The sequence below is a fragment of the Echeneis naucrates genome, chromosome 7 (assembly GCF_900963305.1).
Source record: "Echeneis naucrates chromosome 7, fEcheNa1.1, whole genome shotgun sequence".
Lineage (NCBI taxonomy): Eukaryota > Metazoa > Chordata > Actinopteri > Carangiformes > Echeneidae > Echeneis > Echeneis naucrates.
The window spans coordinates 6715386-6732654 of NC_042517.1; the positions used below are offsets into that span (position 1 = coordinate 6715386).

At 40.6% G+C, this 17269-nt stretch overlaps 1 protein-coding gene across 1 annotated transcript; it reads left to right on the forward strand.

The window, feature by feature from the left end:
- The first annotated feature begins 374 nt into the window (after positions 1–374).
- Positions 375–17211, forward strand: atp13a2 (ATPase cation transporting 13A2). The gene is made up of 29 exons (XM_029506035.1): positions 375–471; positions 4391–4467; positions 4818–4985; positions 5693–5751; positions 5860–5926; positions 6018–6097; positions 6324–6401; positions 6485–6554; positions 6703–6837; positions 6930–6996; positions 8256–8387; positions 8556–8717; positions 9205–9315; positions 9470–9516; positions 9616–9804; positions 9902–10108; positions 10317–10409; positions 11714–11870; positions 12098–12209; positions 12310–12434; positions 12656–12831; positions 13299–13391; positions 13524–13603; positions 14001–14153; positions 14362–14458; positions 15091–15314; positions 15434–15585; positions 15754–15926; positions 16903–17211. Exons 1-29 carry the CDS (start codon positions 459–461, stop codon positions 17068–17070), a joined length of 3465 nt encoding a protein of 1154 aa, XP_029361895.1. The 5' UTR covers positions 375–458; the 3' UTR covers positions 17071–17211.
- The last annotated feature ends 58 nt before the right edge of the window (positions 17212–17269 follow it).

Consider the following 17269-nt stretch of genomic DNA (forward strand, 5'->3'; position numbering starts at 1 on the left):
CTATTGGTATGATGAAGGGTTAGAAATAATAGTCACTTTCTCAAATTTGAACCCAAAAGTTTTTGTTTTAGTAGGCGCTTGACAAAGCTGAACATCAGAGGAGTAAATGGCAAAAGCTCTCTAGAGCTCTCACTAGAACCAAACAGAATCCAAAAGAACTGCTCCTTAGATTTATATTGCGAATTAGCCTCAAGCAAAATGAAACTGTGTACTCTGTAATAGAGAAAGTGTGCATCTCTGTTACAGAGTAACAGCTGAGCACCAGCAGATGCTGATATTTGCACGTCAGGCTTTCCGCGGGCCAACGCGGTTGTGAACATTGTTGGACAGCGCGGCTTGCCGTAGGAAAGTGTGGTCTGTAGCTACATGTTGGGAAGACATTCAGTCTGCAGGACAGACCGGTCTGTAGGCTGCCATGGCTCGACTGATGGAAGTGTGGAGGCTGTCGTCTTGACGGGATGGACAGGCGCGGTAAGCCTGTTTGGATGCTGTTTAAGAGTCGTTAGCGCCAGAGAAGCTGACAATAACGTTGAAGCTACAGAGGTGTTTGCTAACTGTTAGCTCCGATCAGACTGACAGCTGGAGACTGTCTGTGCTGACAAACGACCGGCTGAAGGGTTTATTCGGAGCATTCACCAATCTCTTCAGGCAAAGCTTAGTCAATTTAACGGATCACTTGTCAGCCAACTATGAAAATTACTTTAAACTCGTCACCACTTTTGGCCTTATTTGGGGAGCTGACAGAAGGATCTCCACCTGATCCCCTGTTACAGTGGACGTGGATCAGTTATTATATTTTCATAAACACTGTCCCTGTAATGCAAAAACTAATGGATGTGCTAACACAAACTCTATTACGACTATTACTGCAGACTAAAGCCAGCACTGGTGCAAAGTTCCAGTAGATAAACCTGTCACCTATAAATGATTATTTCACTTCATCTGATTAACTTCTGGTGCATGTGTTGGCTGATTAAAATATACTGTAGCACAGTAAGGACAAATATTTATTAAGCAATCGTTTGATCAAATAAATTAATAGATTTTGTGCCAAATACACACATTCAAAATTGTATTATTCAAAGAACATGAAACATGATTCACATTAAATGCTGCAGAAATTTAAATAAGTACACAACAGTGACTTTTGCTTAAAATAGCCCCTGGTAATGTAACCGAAATTAGTGTAACTGACAAAACAGTGCTCATAGTAAAACCTAGAAACATGAGTCAGTATCAGTAAGATACGCCTACTGCTGCCATTTTTAATTTTTTTTTTTTTTTGCAGTGATTCGCCTGCATCTTTTTTGTTTTTTGGCGCACTCAGCTCAAGTGACTGTCTTGTGTCTGCCTTTTCATTTGTGCATTCTCATTTCCTCTTTTTTTCACAAAGCAGAGAGTTTTCTTGGTGTCACAGTTTGGTGGGAGATGAAATTCAAAGTCTGCACTTTTTTAGGATTGTTCACCATTCACTGGACAGAGCAGGATATACGAGGTCATAATTTAGGATTGTAATTTTGAAAAACAAATTGCCCCTTGGGGACAATGAAAGATTTCTAATCTAATCTCATTCCTGCAGCTTCCTTATTATTATTCCCTACACAAAGTAGTAAAGTGCACAAGCATTATGGTGATTTGTGCAAACTCCTGCATGAGATAGAATGATCCGAAAGATACCAACAGAGGATCATAGTCTCTCTTGCTCACAATTTCATGCTCTTTAATTGAGTGGCATATAGCATATAGCATATGGCCTATGGCCATATAGCATTTAATAGGATGCACAGTCCTCCACAGATGGATCTGTGAGATGTCATATCATGGTGGTCTGCACTTATCACTGTCTGTCCATCAAACCTGTGGAGCCATGTCTTAGTAAAGTAGAGATCAGGTTACTATTTGGAAAACCCTCCTCATGTTGGAGATGCAGTGCAACCTCCACTTTATTTCTCAGTGATCTGACATTTGAAGGAGTAATTACTGGGAGTCACATAACGGGGAAATACAACAAACCTCCTCCAGCATTTACAAGAGCACCCAATTAAATCGCAAATCAAAGCAAATTCCAGTATCTGTCAGAAAAATCGGCCGTAATCAAATATTTTTCCCAAATTGCCCAGCGCGAGTTGGAATTTAATACCATTTTAGACAGGAAGGGAGCACTGGTTAATATGGTGGCAGCTTACAGTCAAAACAATTTGCTAGTCCAGATAATATGAAACACAGAAAACCATGAGGAGTGATTTGAAACTGAGAATAACAATGAGGTGCAATTGCAGACTTGATACTTTTTTGTCAACTCTTGGAAGGGATTGGCCTAGTTAGAACAAAGTAGGCATGTGATTTGGCATAATAACCCATGATTCTATTTCAAGAGTGCCAAAACAGAGGACTCATTGGTTTGGTTTCTCATTGCGGTGTTTAAAACGGGCTGTCAAGCCCACACAGCTTAAGAACCACGAGTATTAGTGAATGCAAATTATGTGATAGTGTCCTTTACAACAAACTTCTCTCTTTACGATAACTTGATTTGGCAAAGTTAACTGTCCGTGATGGACCAACGCTTAGGTGGCTGCCTGCACACACGGACTCAAACACACCACTAGTGCCACAGGAGTATGTGAGGTTCTTTTAACAATAACAGCAAATAGTGCGCTCCATGTTAAGAAATGACAGAGAACGATTGGCTGTGTAAATGTTTTATTTCACAGCAAAGACAGACTAAAATAATTAAAAATTGTGTATCAGACAAGAGTTAGAAATTGCAATTTTGGAAGTGTCCCGACAGTCTGACCTCAGGTGCGACCAAGCCTCAAAGCAAAAAGGGAGACACTTAAATGTCCTGAGACCAGGTAAAGATCAGGGAAGGGGGAACCTTTAGGGACCAAAAAATTACTCTGTGATGGGTAGACACACACACAGCTGTTGATGTGGCTCACTTCCTTTTTACTTATCATATATGAGTGTTGAGCCAAATCTTCCCACACCCCTGCCTGTTACTTCCGTGGTCCCGACAGCATCCTGTCTCAGCCTTGCCTCATCAGCCCCTGCTGTGGTAGACGTCCCTGCTCCTGCAGTTTCTCCTTTGTCCCGACCCAGTTTATACTAACAGAGCCAGCTCCTGCCCGTCCATGCGGCCCTCTCCTTCCACCGCAGCTGTCTTCCCCTGGTCGTGTCTCCTCTCCCCTGCCCCCCCACACAGGTTCATATAACCGGCCCAGTCCTGAGCTTCAGGGCTGTGGGCAGCAGTCACACGTGAAGCTTGTTAGTCAACTAACTAGATCCACAGTTCATACAGCGATTATAACCGATAAGCGATATAAACAGATAAAATAATCTGGTTGGTACACAAAACTCAACAAAGGACCAATAGAAATATGTAAACACACTGTTAAAAAAAAAAAACCCCCAACAAAACATGCAATGTTAGTCCATCAGCCAGTCTCTCCCGGACCTTTTGGCCCGCATTAAAAATCAGAGGAATAGCTGTTTAACACAGGTGAAAGGGTTAAATATCCTTTGTTTGAACATTTCTGAACATCTTTGTTGACACTACCAGCTCGCTGTATTTCTCGTTGTGTTATTCGTCGTGAGCAGTTCAAGGCTGGTCGTACCTTCCGGCCTCCCCTCCTCGGGCTGACAGGTGGAGGGAGAAAGGCTGGCTCACGCCGGCGACAGCACGGATTCAAACTCCTCCACAACTTCTTCTCCTTTTTTTTTTTTCTTTTACTTTACATTTTCGGTTTCGAGTGGACGGCAAACCCCGTAACATATCCAGGTGTGTTTTATTTGAATGCAGTCGGCTTTAGTCGGTATTTTCCAGGTGTTTGGAAGCGGAAGCGAGCATCTATATAACAAAAAAGTGACTTTACTGTCCGTTTTTTTTACTTTATCTCTTAGGTAAGTGTGTGCTTTTGGTACATGTTTTTTTTTAACCAGGCTTTAAAGGAAACACATAGCTCTTTATGGCACCCTTTAAAGTCAATGTTTACAATGGAAGCTTAAACTATATCAGCCGTACCAAGGTGCGTTCACTGACCTCACAGCAGTGTGTGGTAATTCTTCAGTCTTCCAATTTCTCACAGGCTTCACTAAACTGACTGTGTATTGTGCCGATGAAGCAGTTTTCAGAGCGAGTGCTTGAATCGTATCACATGCAGATGTATAAGGAAATTCATCATCATAGAGAATGTCCATAAGCACTGTTTAAACCATGCTGGCCCACATAATACCCTGCTGACAAGTTTAATGGTGGACATATTAAGGTTTTGGAGTTTCTTGCACAAACCACACTCATTTTTTTTTCTTCACATGTGCTTTGTAAACATTGACATAAAGGGTGTGTGTTATAGCAGAGGACATGTTAACAACATTTAAACCTGTTGTGCAGGAAGTGTGGTGGATCCGCAGAGCGGACTCTCCTCGCCCAGTCTACGAGACCCTCTGCTTAGTCCTGACTCACACATGGTAAGAATCACTGCAGTGTTTCCACCACATTGTCAAATGATGTTCAGTGTGGCAACATTTTTTAAGTAAATAGCAGTTGCACTCAAGTGCTTGACACCTGTGACTTGTGTATATAGAGAAGCGACTACAGCCCAGTTATATTTACAGACACAGAGAAACCGGTGGTTTTGCTCACTCTCTCATTTGGTCAAAGTTTAACAGTTGAAAACAATCAAGTCACTAAAATGCTGGATTTTCCCAGTGCCTCATTGTCATATGATGATAAGCAATCCAGCTGAACGAAAACAAACCTCTTTTTAACTCTGAAAATGAAAAGTGTTTGAATCTGACTGACTCCTTTGCCCCAACAGGATGTTCAGGGGTATAAGTGGGTCAGCTGGCGGGTGTGGTTATGTCGTCTGGCTGCATTGCTGTCATTGGGACTCCTCCTGATTGTGTTTCACTGGCGCCCCTGGCTTGGTGTTCTTGCTCGGTGCTGTTCCTGTCCTCTGGCCTTAGCAGATATTCTGCTCATAAAAGTGAGAGAATTCTTGCATTAATTTTAAAAAACCACTAGACTCTTGACATCATCTCTTAAACTGGATTGTCTAAAAGTGCACCCGACCTACGAGCCACTTCGTGTCACATTACGTTATATTTTCTAAAACAATTTATCACAATGGCCATAAGTGGTCATAAAGCACTAGGTTGAGCAGTCACAGCTATTATAAAAACTTGAGATGAAATAATAGTTTTGGAATCTGGTCTGTATATAAATAAAACGTTATCTTCATTTGTAGCACTGCTCTAACTTAAAGTTCCAAAGTTATTTTTAAGTTTTCCTTTCATTTGAACAGAATTGTCAACGGTGAATTTTAAAATGCATATGATTCAGGGTACCTCATCTGGTTTTCCTATTTTATGACCAGGCTTAATTGTCCAAGCTGCCTACCACCCACTTTATTCCCATGTAATTACTGGGAGGAACAGATTGAAAAAATCCTTCTTACACAGTTACCTTTGCCATCCACCTGCAAAGATTTTATAGTTCGCTATGTGTATGGGAGCTCACTAATCTAATCACTCATCTAATCACCCAGTTTAAATGTTGGGCCAGCTGGGAATGGGAACAAAGTGTTTTTGGCAGTATTTTATTTCATCCCCTGATAAAATGCATTCAGTGCATTTTGTATTGGTTGGTCAGTGTCTCATTTCCAGATGTATTTAAAGACACTTTCACCCTTAGGACCCTTTTGGCCAGCAGCATGTCGTTGATATTCTCGTTGAGGAGATGGAGGAGGGCAGGTCAGCTCCATGTTTCAACCCACTGATAGCATCATCTTTGGTTTTTCATCACTATGCACACATCTGACAAACCTTTAAAACTGTTGCTTGCTTTGTTTTTCCTTTCAGTTTGGGGATGTTGGGAGAGCTGGAGGTCACTGAGTGGAGAGATACAGTTCAGCTGTACACAGAGGAAGTAAGGAAGAAGAAAAGGTTATGTTTCAGTGGGGTTTTTGTTCTGTGTGACTTTCTTTTTTTGACCTAAAGTGACCTCTATCATACTACAGAAAACTCTGCTTCGCTACTACCTGTTTGAAGGGCTGCGCTACATCTGGGTGGACAGGAAAGGAGCTTTCTGTCGTGTAAGGTATTGAAACCTGTAGGATTTCAGAGTACATAGCAGCTACTTTGTGTAAGTGGATGAAAACTCTTTTAAGTAGTGCTAATTTGCAGATCATTCCAAGAAAAAAAGGCTTTTGAAACTGTCTTTTTGCCTCAGACAAAGAGTAATGTGATAATAAAAGCCAGGAGTTTTGCTTTGAATCAGAATATCTTAGTGCTTTAACTTTTCGTTTGTGTTTGTTTGTCTGCAGTGTCCTCAATGAGGACTGGAGCTGCAAAGACCTGTATGGCTTCCAAAAGGGCCTGAGTCACCTGGAGCAAAGCTTCAGGTAGGAAAGGTTGCATGAATGGAGAAATAGGCTTATTCTTTCATCTCAGAGAGCGCTGTAATTCATGACATGATTTCTTTCAGGAGACAAATTTATGGGCCCAACCTTATCGACGTGCCTGTGAAGCCTTATATTAAACTGTTGATTGAGGAGGTGAAATTTAAATCACATTACATTATGTTACCTCAGATACTGTTTTTGATACGGGTTTAATCTGAAATAATAATTCATTCAAAATCCAGTATAGCATTGAATTAAATTAAATGAACTCCTTTTATTCTGTCTCTCTCTGCTTCTTTAGGTCCTCAACCCATTTTATGTGTTCCAATTCTTCAGCATCACCCTGTGGATGATTGATGATTATTATGTGTATGCTATATGCATCTTGATTATCTCAGTTTTGTCAATAAGCATCTCTCTGTATGAGACCCGAAAGGTAAGCCTGCATTTGGGTTCTTAGTCTGAATATATTTTTTGATATTTCCAAGTCTCTGGTGCCAGTAATAGTCAATTAAACTTACTCCACAGCAAAGCATCACTCTTAACAACATGGCCCGGTTGGTGTCGGATATTACAATACGCAGAAACTCAGGAGGTGAGGTTTTGCAAATGTGAAATTTTTTGTAGTTTATTATGTGATATATGTGGATTTCGTGTTTGGCTGTTTTGTTTTTATCACTTGATTTCCTGATAAGTTGAGGGCTTGATGTGGTTCATGGTTCAGATTCATAGTGATAGTTTCATGTTGTGGTAATTAACCGTAACTTTAAGGGGTTATGGTCCCTTTACAAATAAGTTAAATACATAAAAATAAAATAAGAGTTTTCTCTGGGATACACAGTCAGGGGCTATTTTACAGTATTAGCTATGCCTAATGTAATAAAATTCTTGAGAAAATTATATTTCGCCTCACTAAATAACAGCTGAAACAATGACTCAACATCTTTTTGAACAAAAGCTGAAATTTTTTTTTTATCTTTGTATACCAAAGAAACTGGAAACTGAGTGTATAATAGACCCATGGCCCTGCAGAGCAGTCCAGTGGGTGGAAAAGAGAACATGAGTGGTATCCAAGATAATTTTTTAGGAATTACACATGAAAATGTCACAAAGTTTGCTCATGTCATTAAAGTCTCATTTTGAGATTTTGACCACATCTGTAGGGCTTTTTTTGTTTTGTTTTGCTTGAAGCCAGTACAGAAGCTACAAAAGCAAACAGGAAAACATGTGTAAACAATGCAAGATTTGAAACCTTCGCAAAATTGTCTCTGTATTTAGTGATGGTTGCTTTTGTAAACAGAAGCTTTGTTCAGAAAAAATCTCCACAGGGGAGCTTTAAAAGTTCCTCACTTGAGGACAAACATTCATCTGAGCCAATTTAGGTTAGGTTAGGTTAGGTCAGGTCAGGTTAGGTGTTCTGCAAACCAATTTGCTATGTCATTCAGCAGCTCGGAAAAAACAGAAATATTTATTGTCCAACTGCCACACTGGTTGTGAAGAGAAATAACAGGCCATGCGTAATTTAATGTTGGATGACTAAAGTTTGTTTTGGCAGGTTAAAAAATAAACTGCTTACTTGTGATTGAGTAAGTAAGTGAGTTTTTAATTACATATTCCAATTTGAACCAAGAAATTTAATTTTTTATTTTTGCTTGCTTACTTTTGTGCCTGAATGTCGAAACGCCTTTTCTAATTCTAATTTGTAACACTTATGTGGTCATGGCAAGGAAATAAATCAGCAAGTGATTTTGTTACACTGGGCCAAGTAAAGCAAGACTGCTTCTGTGCTCTTATTCTGTATTGAACCCAGTCCCCTCGACAAGGGAATTCATTCTCAGTTGTGCGTTTCCTCAGCTGAAGAGTCTGTGAGCTCGGTGGACCTGGTTCCTGGCAACTGTGTAATCATCCCTCAGGAAGGCCTGCTGTTGCCCTGTGATGCTGCCCTGCTGGCTGGAGAGTGTCTGGTGAACGAGAGCATGCTCACAGGTCAGATCATAAAAGTACAACAGCATTATCTCTTGTGATTTTTTTTTTTGTTGTTGTTGTTTTTTTTTAAACTTCAATTGAACGTTTGTTTGCTCTTGTGGGTGTTGATGAAATTCCACGATCACTAGGTCTAGGCCAAAAACCACTTCTCTTTATTCCTCTGTCCAGGTGAGAGTGTCCCAGTGCTAAAAACCCCACTGCCGGCTGGTGAGGGCAAGTACAACTCGGAGACTGAGCGCAGACACACTCTCTTTTGTGGTACCCAGATCATTCAAGCCAAGGGTGGAAGGCCTGGAGGTGGAGGTGCTCTTGCTGTGGTCACAAGCACTGGTGAGTATGAAAAACTCATCTGAGGCAGTAGCGTGTTGATGACATGCCAGTTAATAATTAACTCTGATTTCATGGGTGGTCATTGTGCACATAACAAGTATCCCTCTGATGTTTCTAACACTAATAACGCTTATCGGTAATGAATTTGTAAGTGGGTCCCTTTTTTGATTTGTCCTACATGTCCCACACACACATTTACAATCATCACGTTAACTCACTTTTCAATCCTGGGTTGGCTCATATTATTCCACGGATCAACGGGAAGTGGTATTGTCTATTGAAACACAGGAAATAAAAAGATGGCAGGCAAGAAAACATAAATGTGACCATTTCAGGATCCAGAATGAACTTTGCAAATAATTTTTGCTCTCAGCCTGTTCAGTAAACCTTCTCGATGGTAGCACTTAATGTGAACAGAAGCTCCTTTCGCTTACCAACAAGTCAACGCCAAGTTAATGCAGTTATCTTCCCCATTTCTCTTCCACAGGGTTTTTCACAGCCAAAGGTAACCTGGTCAGCTCCATTTTGTATCCTCAGCCAATCAGTTTCCGCTTCTACCAAGATGCAATCAAGTTCCTGCTCATCCTGGGTTTTGTTGGTACGAGCTTTAACTGCAACCTCATTTACTTCCTTTTTCAAGTTTGTGCCATTTGTAATGAATCTACAGCTGATTTATGCATCTTTTGAACAGTGATGAAATATTTTTTGAGCATTAGTAATTGAGCATCTAATATTGCCCTTCTCTGTTTCAGCTTTCCTTGGCAGCATCTACAGCTTTGTGGTCCTCTACATATCCAATGTAAGTGTGAACTAAAATGTGCAGCAAAGACAGTATATTTATTTATATTTTTTTGTTGGACAAAAACAACAAATAATCACAGACTGGATGTGTGTCCAGGCAACTTGGAAGGAGTTAGTTATCAGGAGCCTGGATATTGTGACCATTGCAGTGCCTCCTGCTCTTCCTGCTGCGATTACCACTGGCACAATCTATGCACAGCGCAGGCTCAAGAAAAAGGGCATCTTCTGCATCAGTCCACCACGCATCAATGTCTCCGGCAAGGTCTCACTCTTCTGTTTTGACAAGGTGAGGGTGGAGTTTAAGAAGTTTGCCTATGTTGGGAACAGTATTGGCCCCTTGTGTGCTAATGCTGCCATTAACAGGCCTCTTTTGTTTTAACCAGACAGGAACTCTGACAGAGGAAGGGTTAGATGTGTGGGGAGTAGTAGAAGGGGGACCTGCTGGATTCTCAGAACTGGTCCCAGAGCCCAGACTCTTGCCTCCAGGACCCATGCTCACAGGCCTGGCTTGCTGTCACACTGTGACGCTGCTGCAAGGTCATCCCCTTGGAGACCCCCTAGAACTCAAGATGGTTGAGTCCACTGGTTGGGTATGACAGTTCAAAGCTTCTTTCTTTATGTGTTAAAATGTTCCCAAATATAAAATCTTATCTCAACACAAGTAGCTGTTCAAGAACTTTGTTAATATAAATTTGAAAATATGTAAATTTGCTTATTTTTTTCTTTGTGGTCAAGAACATCCATCAATGTGAACAGTATGCATTGTAAATCTCTTTTTATATCATATTTAATTAACAGAACCAGCAGGAGCCAGAAGGAGATGGGACTGCACTGGATGCAGAATTTGGAGACCACAAAGTTTTGGCTGTAATGAGACCCCCCACTGAAACTGTGAGTGTCCCTGGCTTCAGTCCCACTACACTGATCAATAGGGTATAGGGGTATGTTATATTAGGCCTGAGGCAATTTTTTTAATGCATTAAAATAAAAATTGATGATAATAATTAATTTAAATAAAATGGTAAAATATTTTATTTTTCATATTTAGGCAAGCTATATTTCAGAATTATTTTCAGAATTTATTCTGTTCCCTCAGGCATGTTATAATTCTTTTGAAATTAATCTAAAAAGTAATTTTTGTCGATTCCCAATCAAGACAAATGAGTGAGGACTAGGGGGCCGATATTTGCCTTTTTTTTTTTTTTTTTAAATATATCAGCATCAGCCAATATCCGCGTTTAGTAGCGCAGATTTGATGTCAACGTGGACAGCCCCGTGTTATTGGTGCGGTGGAACGTGCTGCAGGTGGATGCAGAACGTTAGAACGCACTTTGTTCTGTGTCAAGTGTCATATACATTTTCATTTAGCCCAGCACAAATGTTGCTGGTTGCTAGTGTGTTTGCAGCGTGACTACTATTTATTTTATATATATTTTATATTTTTCAGTTGATTTTTATTTCTAAAGTTGTATTTATTTTATTTATATGTATATGTACACGAAGCCGTCCAACCTATATCTATTAAAAAAGAGCAACAGCTTTTCATTGTAATTTGTCAGAAAAAAAAAAACTAATATTACATATAATTGTATACTTATATAACTTGAAAGCTGCATCATATGCATTGCTTCGTGTGTTTTCCATGATAAGGGTGTGTGCATGAAGCGCAAAATAAATGATTGATCTGAAGAATTTAGTGTGAGTACATTTAATTTAATTCAAACTATTCCATTAGTCCACTGTGACCTGTTGGGTAATTTCATTGGTCTGGTGTTACACTAAATGTGTTGGCGACATGAAAGTCGTTACCCGTAAAAATCCATAAAAGAGCGTCCTTGCTTAAGCCGCAGGGTTCAAAGTGTGTGAAAAAAGTAGTGTCTTATAATCCGGAAATTACGGTACATATATGTATATATACATATATCTATATACCTCTGTCATTGTGATGCTCTTGAAAAGGTATTGATATATATTTTTTTAATTCTTAAATGCTACATTTGGACAAAGGCATAACATGGCCACTGTTGTTTTAAAGCAACAATTTTGTCCCTGCAGGAGAAATGGACATATCTGTAGTTTCAGCTATGCAACTTATGCAGTGTCATCTCTGCTATGTCAACTGTGTTCCCAACATGTTCTCCTGAAAACTTTAAAATTAGAGTTAATTTAATCTTATTCATCTCTCTTTATGTTAGTCCACATGTGAGGCGGTGGCCGTTGTCCAGAGGTTTCCCTTCTCCTCGGCCCTGCAGAGGATGAGTGTGGTTACAGTGGCCCAGGGAGGTCACTCCGCTCTGGCTTTCATCAAAGGATCGCCTGAGATGGTGGCCAGCCTCTGCCGAGCAGACACAGGTGAAAACTTTATAGTAAAGATATGTTGTCGCCCTTCAAATCATTCACATATAAATGGAATGCAGCATTTTTCGTAATTAGGGTAAAAATATTTTTGCTGAACTTCATGTAATTCAGTTATTGTCACTGACAAAATATAATTCCCAATTGTGGATGAAAGAGGAGTGAATCCATCTTTTGTTTGTCTCCATGACATTCATGCAAAATGGGATGTTCTCTGATTACAGTGCCTCTGCAGTTCTCTAGCAAACTGCACAACTTCTCCAGTGAAGGTCTCAGGGTTCTTGCACTTGCCTATAAACGCCTAGACAGCAGTACTGACTTTAGGACCGTTGAACGGTGAGAATCCAGTCTGCGTTTCTTACCGCCTTACTTTTGTTGCTGTTTTTTTTTTTGTTTGTTTTATTCTGTACAACAACATAGCTGTGCTTCTCCACAGAGACGAAGTGGAGAAAGATATGGAGTTCCTGGGCCTGCTGATGATGAAGAACTTGGTGAAGCCAGAGAGTGCCAATGTTATTAACATCCTGAGGCTGGCACACCTTCGCAGCGTCATGGTCACCGGTGAGGAATTAGTGTTGACCACAGTAGTATATCACTATTCACAGTATACGACTCTTTTTAATATGAAGGTATTAAATTGCTTTGATCATCCTATTTATTGCTTTTCTTTTATTTATTTTTACTTTCTTATATTTCAAATATCGCAATTTGTCCTCTTGATGGCTGTTCCATCATTTTCCATGTAATGCCTGAGTCGGTTTGTTTGATTGTCCTTCACACAGGTGACAACATTTTAACAGCAGTTAATGTAGCAAAAAGCTGCGGGATGGTGGGATCTAATGAGAAGGTGATCTTTGTAAATGCCACCCCTTATACTGCCCAGTCAACGCCCATGCTGAAGTTCAGCCTGGAAGACGAAGCGACTGCTGGCCAAAGCTCCACAGAGGTCTTGACCTGGGTTTGTCCTGCTCAGACGCATCATGACAGCACACCAACTCTAGTCAAATCAATAATTGTGCTGTTGAATTGCACAGCTTTTAGTGACAGCATGCATGTTTTGACTTTAAATTTGTTACTCTGATAAATATTAGGGCAGGTGACTTCATATGCCAGCATGAACAGGAGTCCTTGTCTTTTCCAAAGTTACCACGGCTAGGACTTTAGAGACAACAGTGATGCTGAACCATTTTCCAAACAGTCTTTGAGTTTGAGTTTCACTATGACCCTTAAGAGTCGTGTCACCCAAAACTAAATCTTACTTACGTGCACAAATTGATACCAGTTTGTTATTATTATTCAGGTGTGGGATGTTTGACAGTTAAGCGGTTGTTTCAGTAACACACAGAAAATAATCATAGCTTACATTTATGGATGCTAAGTATTCATTTTGGTTGCTGTTATTGATGTTTGTGTCTCTGCTCTCAGGGCCTGTACCAGGGTGGCTTTGGTTATCACTTGGCTATTAGTGGCAAGTCCTTTGCTGCCCTTTGTGACTACTTCCCTGAGTATCTGCCAAAGGTGAGGCAAGCTGTGCAATCCTAGCAGGAATGCTAGCGTATCGACCAAATAGCAACTGGAACAATTCTTACATTTTAGTTTAAATCAGACAGTTGAAATAGAACAGATTTTTTTGATGTGCTGTTATTCCAGGTTTTGATGCGAGCAACAGTGTTTGCCCGCATGACTCCTGATCAGAAAACCCAGCTGGTGAAGGAGCTGCAGAAACTGAAGTGAGTTCATACACAAAAGAAAAAGAATGGAAACACAAAGGCGGAAAAAAACACAAGAATTTAGAGCAAAAGACAACAGATATTATCACTGTTTGGAAACCCCATGGGAATGTTAGGTAGAAAAGTTTTTTTTCTCAAGCTCCCAAAGTCCTTTAAATGGTTTCTTTATGAGCTCCAGAGAGGCTGTCATCCAGCTCCTTTTCAAAGTAACGTCCATCCACCTGTTCTGCTGTACAGGCCTGATTGATGGAATACTGCTGAGAACACTTAGTGTTCCTGCTACTGAGGCTGCTGAAATGCTTTTATACCATTTGCCATAATCATACTGCTTTGCATCAATCATGTCATTGTTGGTCAGATATGTGAAATTTCCAATGCTCCTTTTCCAATACTGCAGCTACAGGGTGGGCATGTGTGGGGATGGGGCCAATGACTGTGGGGCCCTGAGAGCAGCTGATGTCGGGGTTTCCCTGTCTGAAGCTGAGGCTTCAGTTGCATCACCTTTCACTTCCAAAACTGAAGACATCAGCTGTGTGCCGCTGCTTATCAGGTCAGCATGTGGGTTACACGTTTTCTTGGTTGTATTGCGCTGTTATGTGTCTTTTTATGATGTGCTGTAAATCCAATATCCGCTGAGTCTTAGCTAAACTAACTGTTAATGGCTTAGGAGTCAGAAAAACTTGGTAAATGTGGGAGACATCTTTGAAACTCAGACAAACCAGTAATGACAAACACTCTTTTCCTTCTTGTTGTTACAGAGAAGGCCGATGTTCTCTGGTGACCTCCTTCAGTCTCTTCAGATACATGGCTCTGTACAGCCTCATTCAGTTCTGCTCCGTCCTCATCCTTTATACTGTGAGTCGTCATGGAGCTCATCGTGTCTTCTTTAATTTACTTTTACTTTTAGGCCAGATCTTATGAATCTCAAAGTGTTGAGTCGTAGATGAATTTAAAAATACATTAACAAACTACTTGTGAAATTATGGAATACATTATGATAACTCCATCAATTATGAAATGCTTTGTTTTATTTGATTGTATACATTTCATTAAAGGGTGGTGCCCTAACTCGCCTACTAACCGAAGTGGCTGTGCTGGCAGCAGAGTTCAATGGCTGCTGTTGGCATTATTAATCACACAAAGCTTTGAGTTGTGTCTTTATGTGAGCTACATGTTTACAGACAGTTACAGGTATTTTAAATAGCAGCAGCTAACCCGCCCTGCTTAATTCACTTTAACACCGTTATAATCCAAGTTCCCCTCCCCAGTGATTAGCTAAAGGAATCATGGGATAGATTTTAGCATATCAACAGGAGCAGTTCAGTTGATTTGTTTGCCCCCCCCCCCCCAAAAAAAAAGAAAATAAAAAAATCTGTGCATGATTACAATCAATATTGTGTCAACTCTACTCTCAAGGCTACTGCTCTTCCTTCGCCTTTGTTGCTTAAAGATTGCATAATCAGATGTGACTCCTTGTGTGTGTCTAGGTGAAGACGGGTGTGGCTGACATGCAGTTCCTGTTCTGTGACATTGCTCTGGTGACTGTGCTGGCTGTCGTCATGGGAAAAGGAGGTCCCAGTGACCAGCTGCACTCTTGTAGACCCCCCGCCAGCCTGCTGGCCCTGCCCGTCTTGGGAAGTCTGTTCATCCATACATGCATGATCGTCCTGGGCCAGCTGACTGCGCTCTTCATCACCATGTCGCAGGACTGGTCAGTAAGAAAGAAACGCTTCTGCAAAGAGATTTTTTTCATCCGAGCTGATTGACATCTTAAAGAAAAGGAATGTGTTGTAATGTCTGAGTACTACTTCATCTTTTGTATTATTTCAGGTTTATTCCACTCAATTCAACTGTGTTTGGAGCAGCCAATCTTCCCAACATGGAGGACACTAGTGTGTTTTCCTTATCAGGTTTCCAGTACATTATCATGGCTGTGGTGGTCACTAAGGGCTATCCTCATAAGAAGCCTCTCTACTATAATGGTAAGTCATTAGTAATATCAAGATGAGGGCTTGTGGATTATAACGGTGAGGCATTTTGACCCAAGCTGATAAACAGGTCAGGTGTTCATCATTGTGAGCTTTGCTAAAAATGATGATGAAAAAGTGAAACAATATGACCTCTTGTATCTTCTTTTCTTATATTTCCAGTGATTTTCCTCTGCCTGCTATTCATCCTGTTTTCCGTGATGGCTTTGCTTGTGCTGTATCCTGGGCCTTTCTTTAGCACAGTATTTCAACTGTACAACATGTCTGACATGGGATACAAAATGCTGCTCATTGCTGTGGCTGCTCTCAACTTCCTCATCTGTTTTGTCGTGGAGGTAATGTGCTCATAAAACTTTTTTTTCCCCTCTCAGGACAAACCACTGTCAGATTTGCATTACAAATGTCTGGCTCACTCACCCAAAGCCAACTCTATGAGACACATGGCATTCTTTGGATTTAACTTTCAGAGTGCTCAGATTGTACATCAAGCTGAACAGAAAAGTTATTTCCACCAAAATCTATCTTCGTCCATCATCTGTTGGCCTTATATAGCCATTGGGATTTCCCTCACCACTGAGCATACTCAGTATATTCAAAAGGCATATCATTTCGCTGTAACCTTACAACTCACTGCTGCTGATTGTTAAACTTCCATATGTACAGAAGGTGCAAGTTTGCTGTCCAACTCAGAGGTCTGATCTTACAAAAACTTTCAATTGAAATGTCCCATCTGTGTTGGAGTCCATGCAGGCTTTAGCTTTATACGCTGCACTCATGTAATCGCCATCATCTGTGTCAGTGCTCAGCCTCATTGCAGTTATAATGCAGCAGTCAGCTGACTATCGACATCCAATCACATTAGTACAAGCACAGCACTGACTCATCACTGTCTGTACTGTTTGTAGCTGCACCTCCTGTTGCAGTTGAACGCTGTCAGTTGCCTTGGTGCACTCTGATGTTCACTTATGCTGACAGCTATATTGGATTCTGCTATTAGTGTTTGTGATTAGATCAAGGATCTAGGCACGAAGGGGATTTGTTGGGTCTCTTTAAATAATTCTGTAAAGAGTTTGGTCTAGACCTTCTGTTTGTAATGTATGTTGATGTAATGCTGTTATCATTTGGCACTGTATTAACAAATTTATGTTTGATTTTATTTGGACAAATTTATTTTTTATTTGACGTCCTTATTTTTGCCTCATACAGACAGCTGACTCACTGTGTTTCCCCTGAAATGAGGATTCAAAACCTCTGATGCCATTTCTAAAAGTACATCAGTACAAGCCCTAAACTATAGTTTTTTTTTCCCAGGTGCTAATAGACATGGGTATACTGAACTGTCTTCGGGTGCTGCGTGGGACACGGCCGTCCAAGAAACAGTATAAACGTCTGCACGCCCTCCTGTCCGACTCTGCGTCATGGCCACCACTTAATCAAGCCCTGTTCCCCTCAGACCACAGAGTAATCTCCTTATCCTAGCATCTGCCTTCCCCTCTGTTGGGACACTTCTCCGTCACCTGAGCCATAACAAGTCTGCTGGTGTCAGAACTGCACCCGCAGCTTAAGAAACTGTACAAAGTCATGTTTACTTGTATTAATAAAAATATTTTTTTTATGCAAACTGTAGCGCGTCTTAAGATATTGTTCTTTCACCTATCAAGTTGCCGTGTGATTAAAA

Excerpts from the sequence above, each read along its gene's own strand:
- atp13a2 (XM_029506035.1), top strand. Across the intron at positions 8,388-8,555 it reads GAACGAGAGCATGCTCACAG|GTGAGAGTGTCCCAGTGCTA; the intron begins GTCAGATCATAA and ends TCCTCTGTCCAG. Across the intron at positions 15,927-16,902 it reads TCATCTGTTTTGTCGTGGAG|GTGCTAATAGACATGGGTAT; the intron begins GTAATGTGCTCA and ends TTTTTTTCCCAG.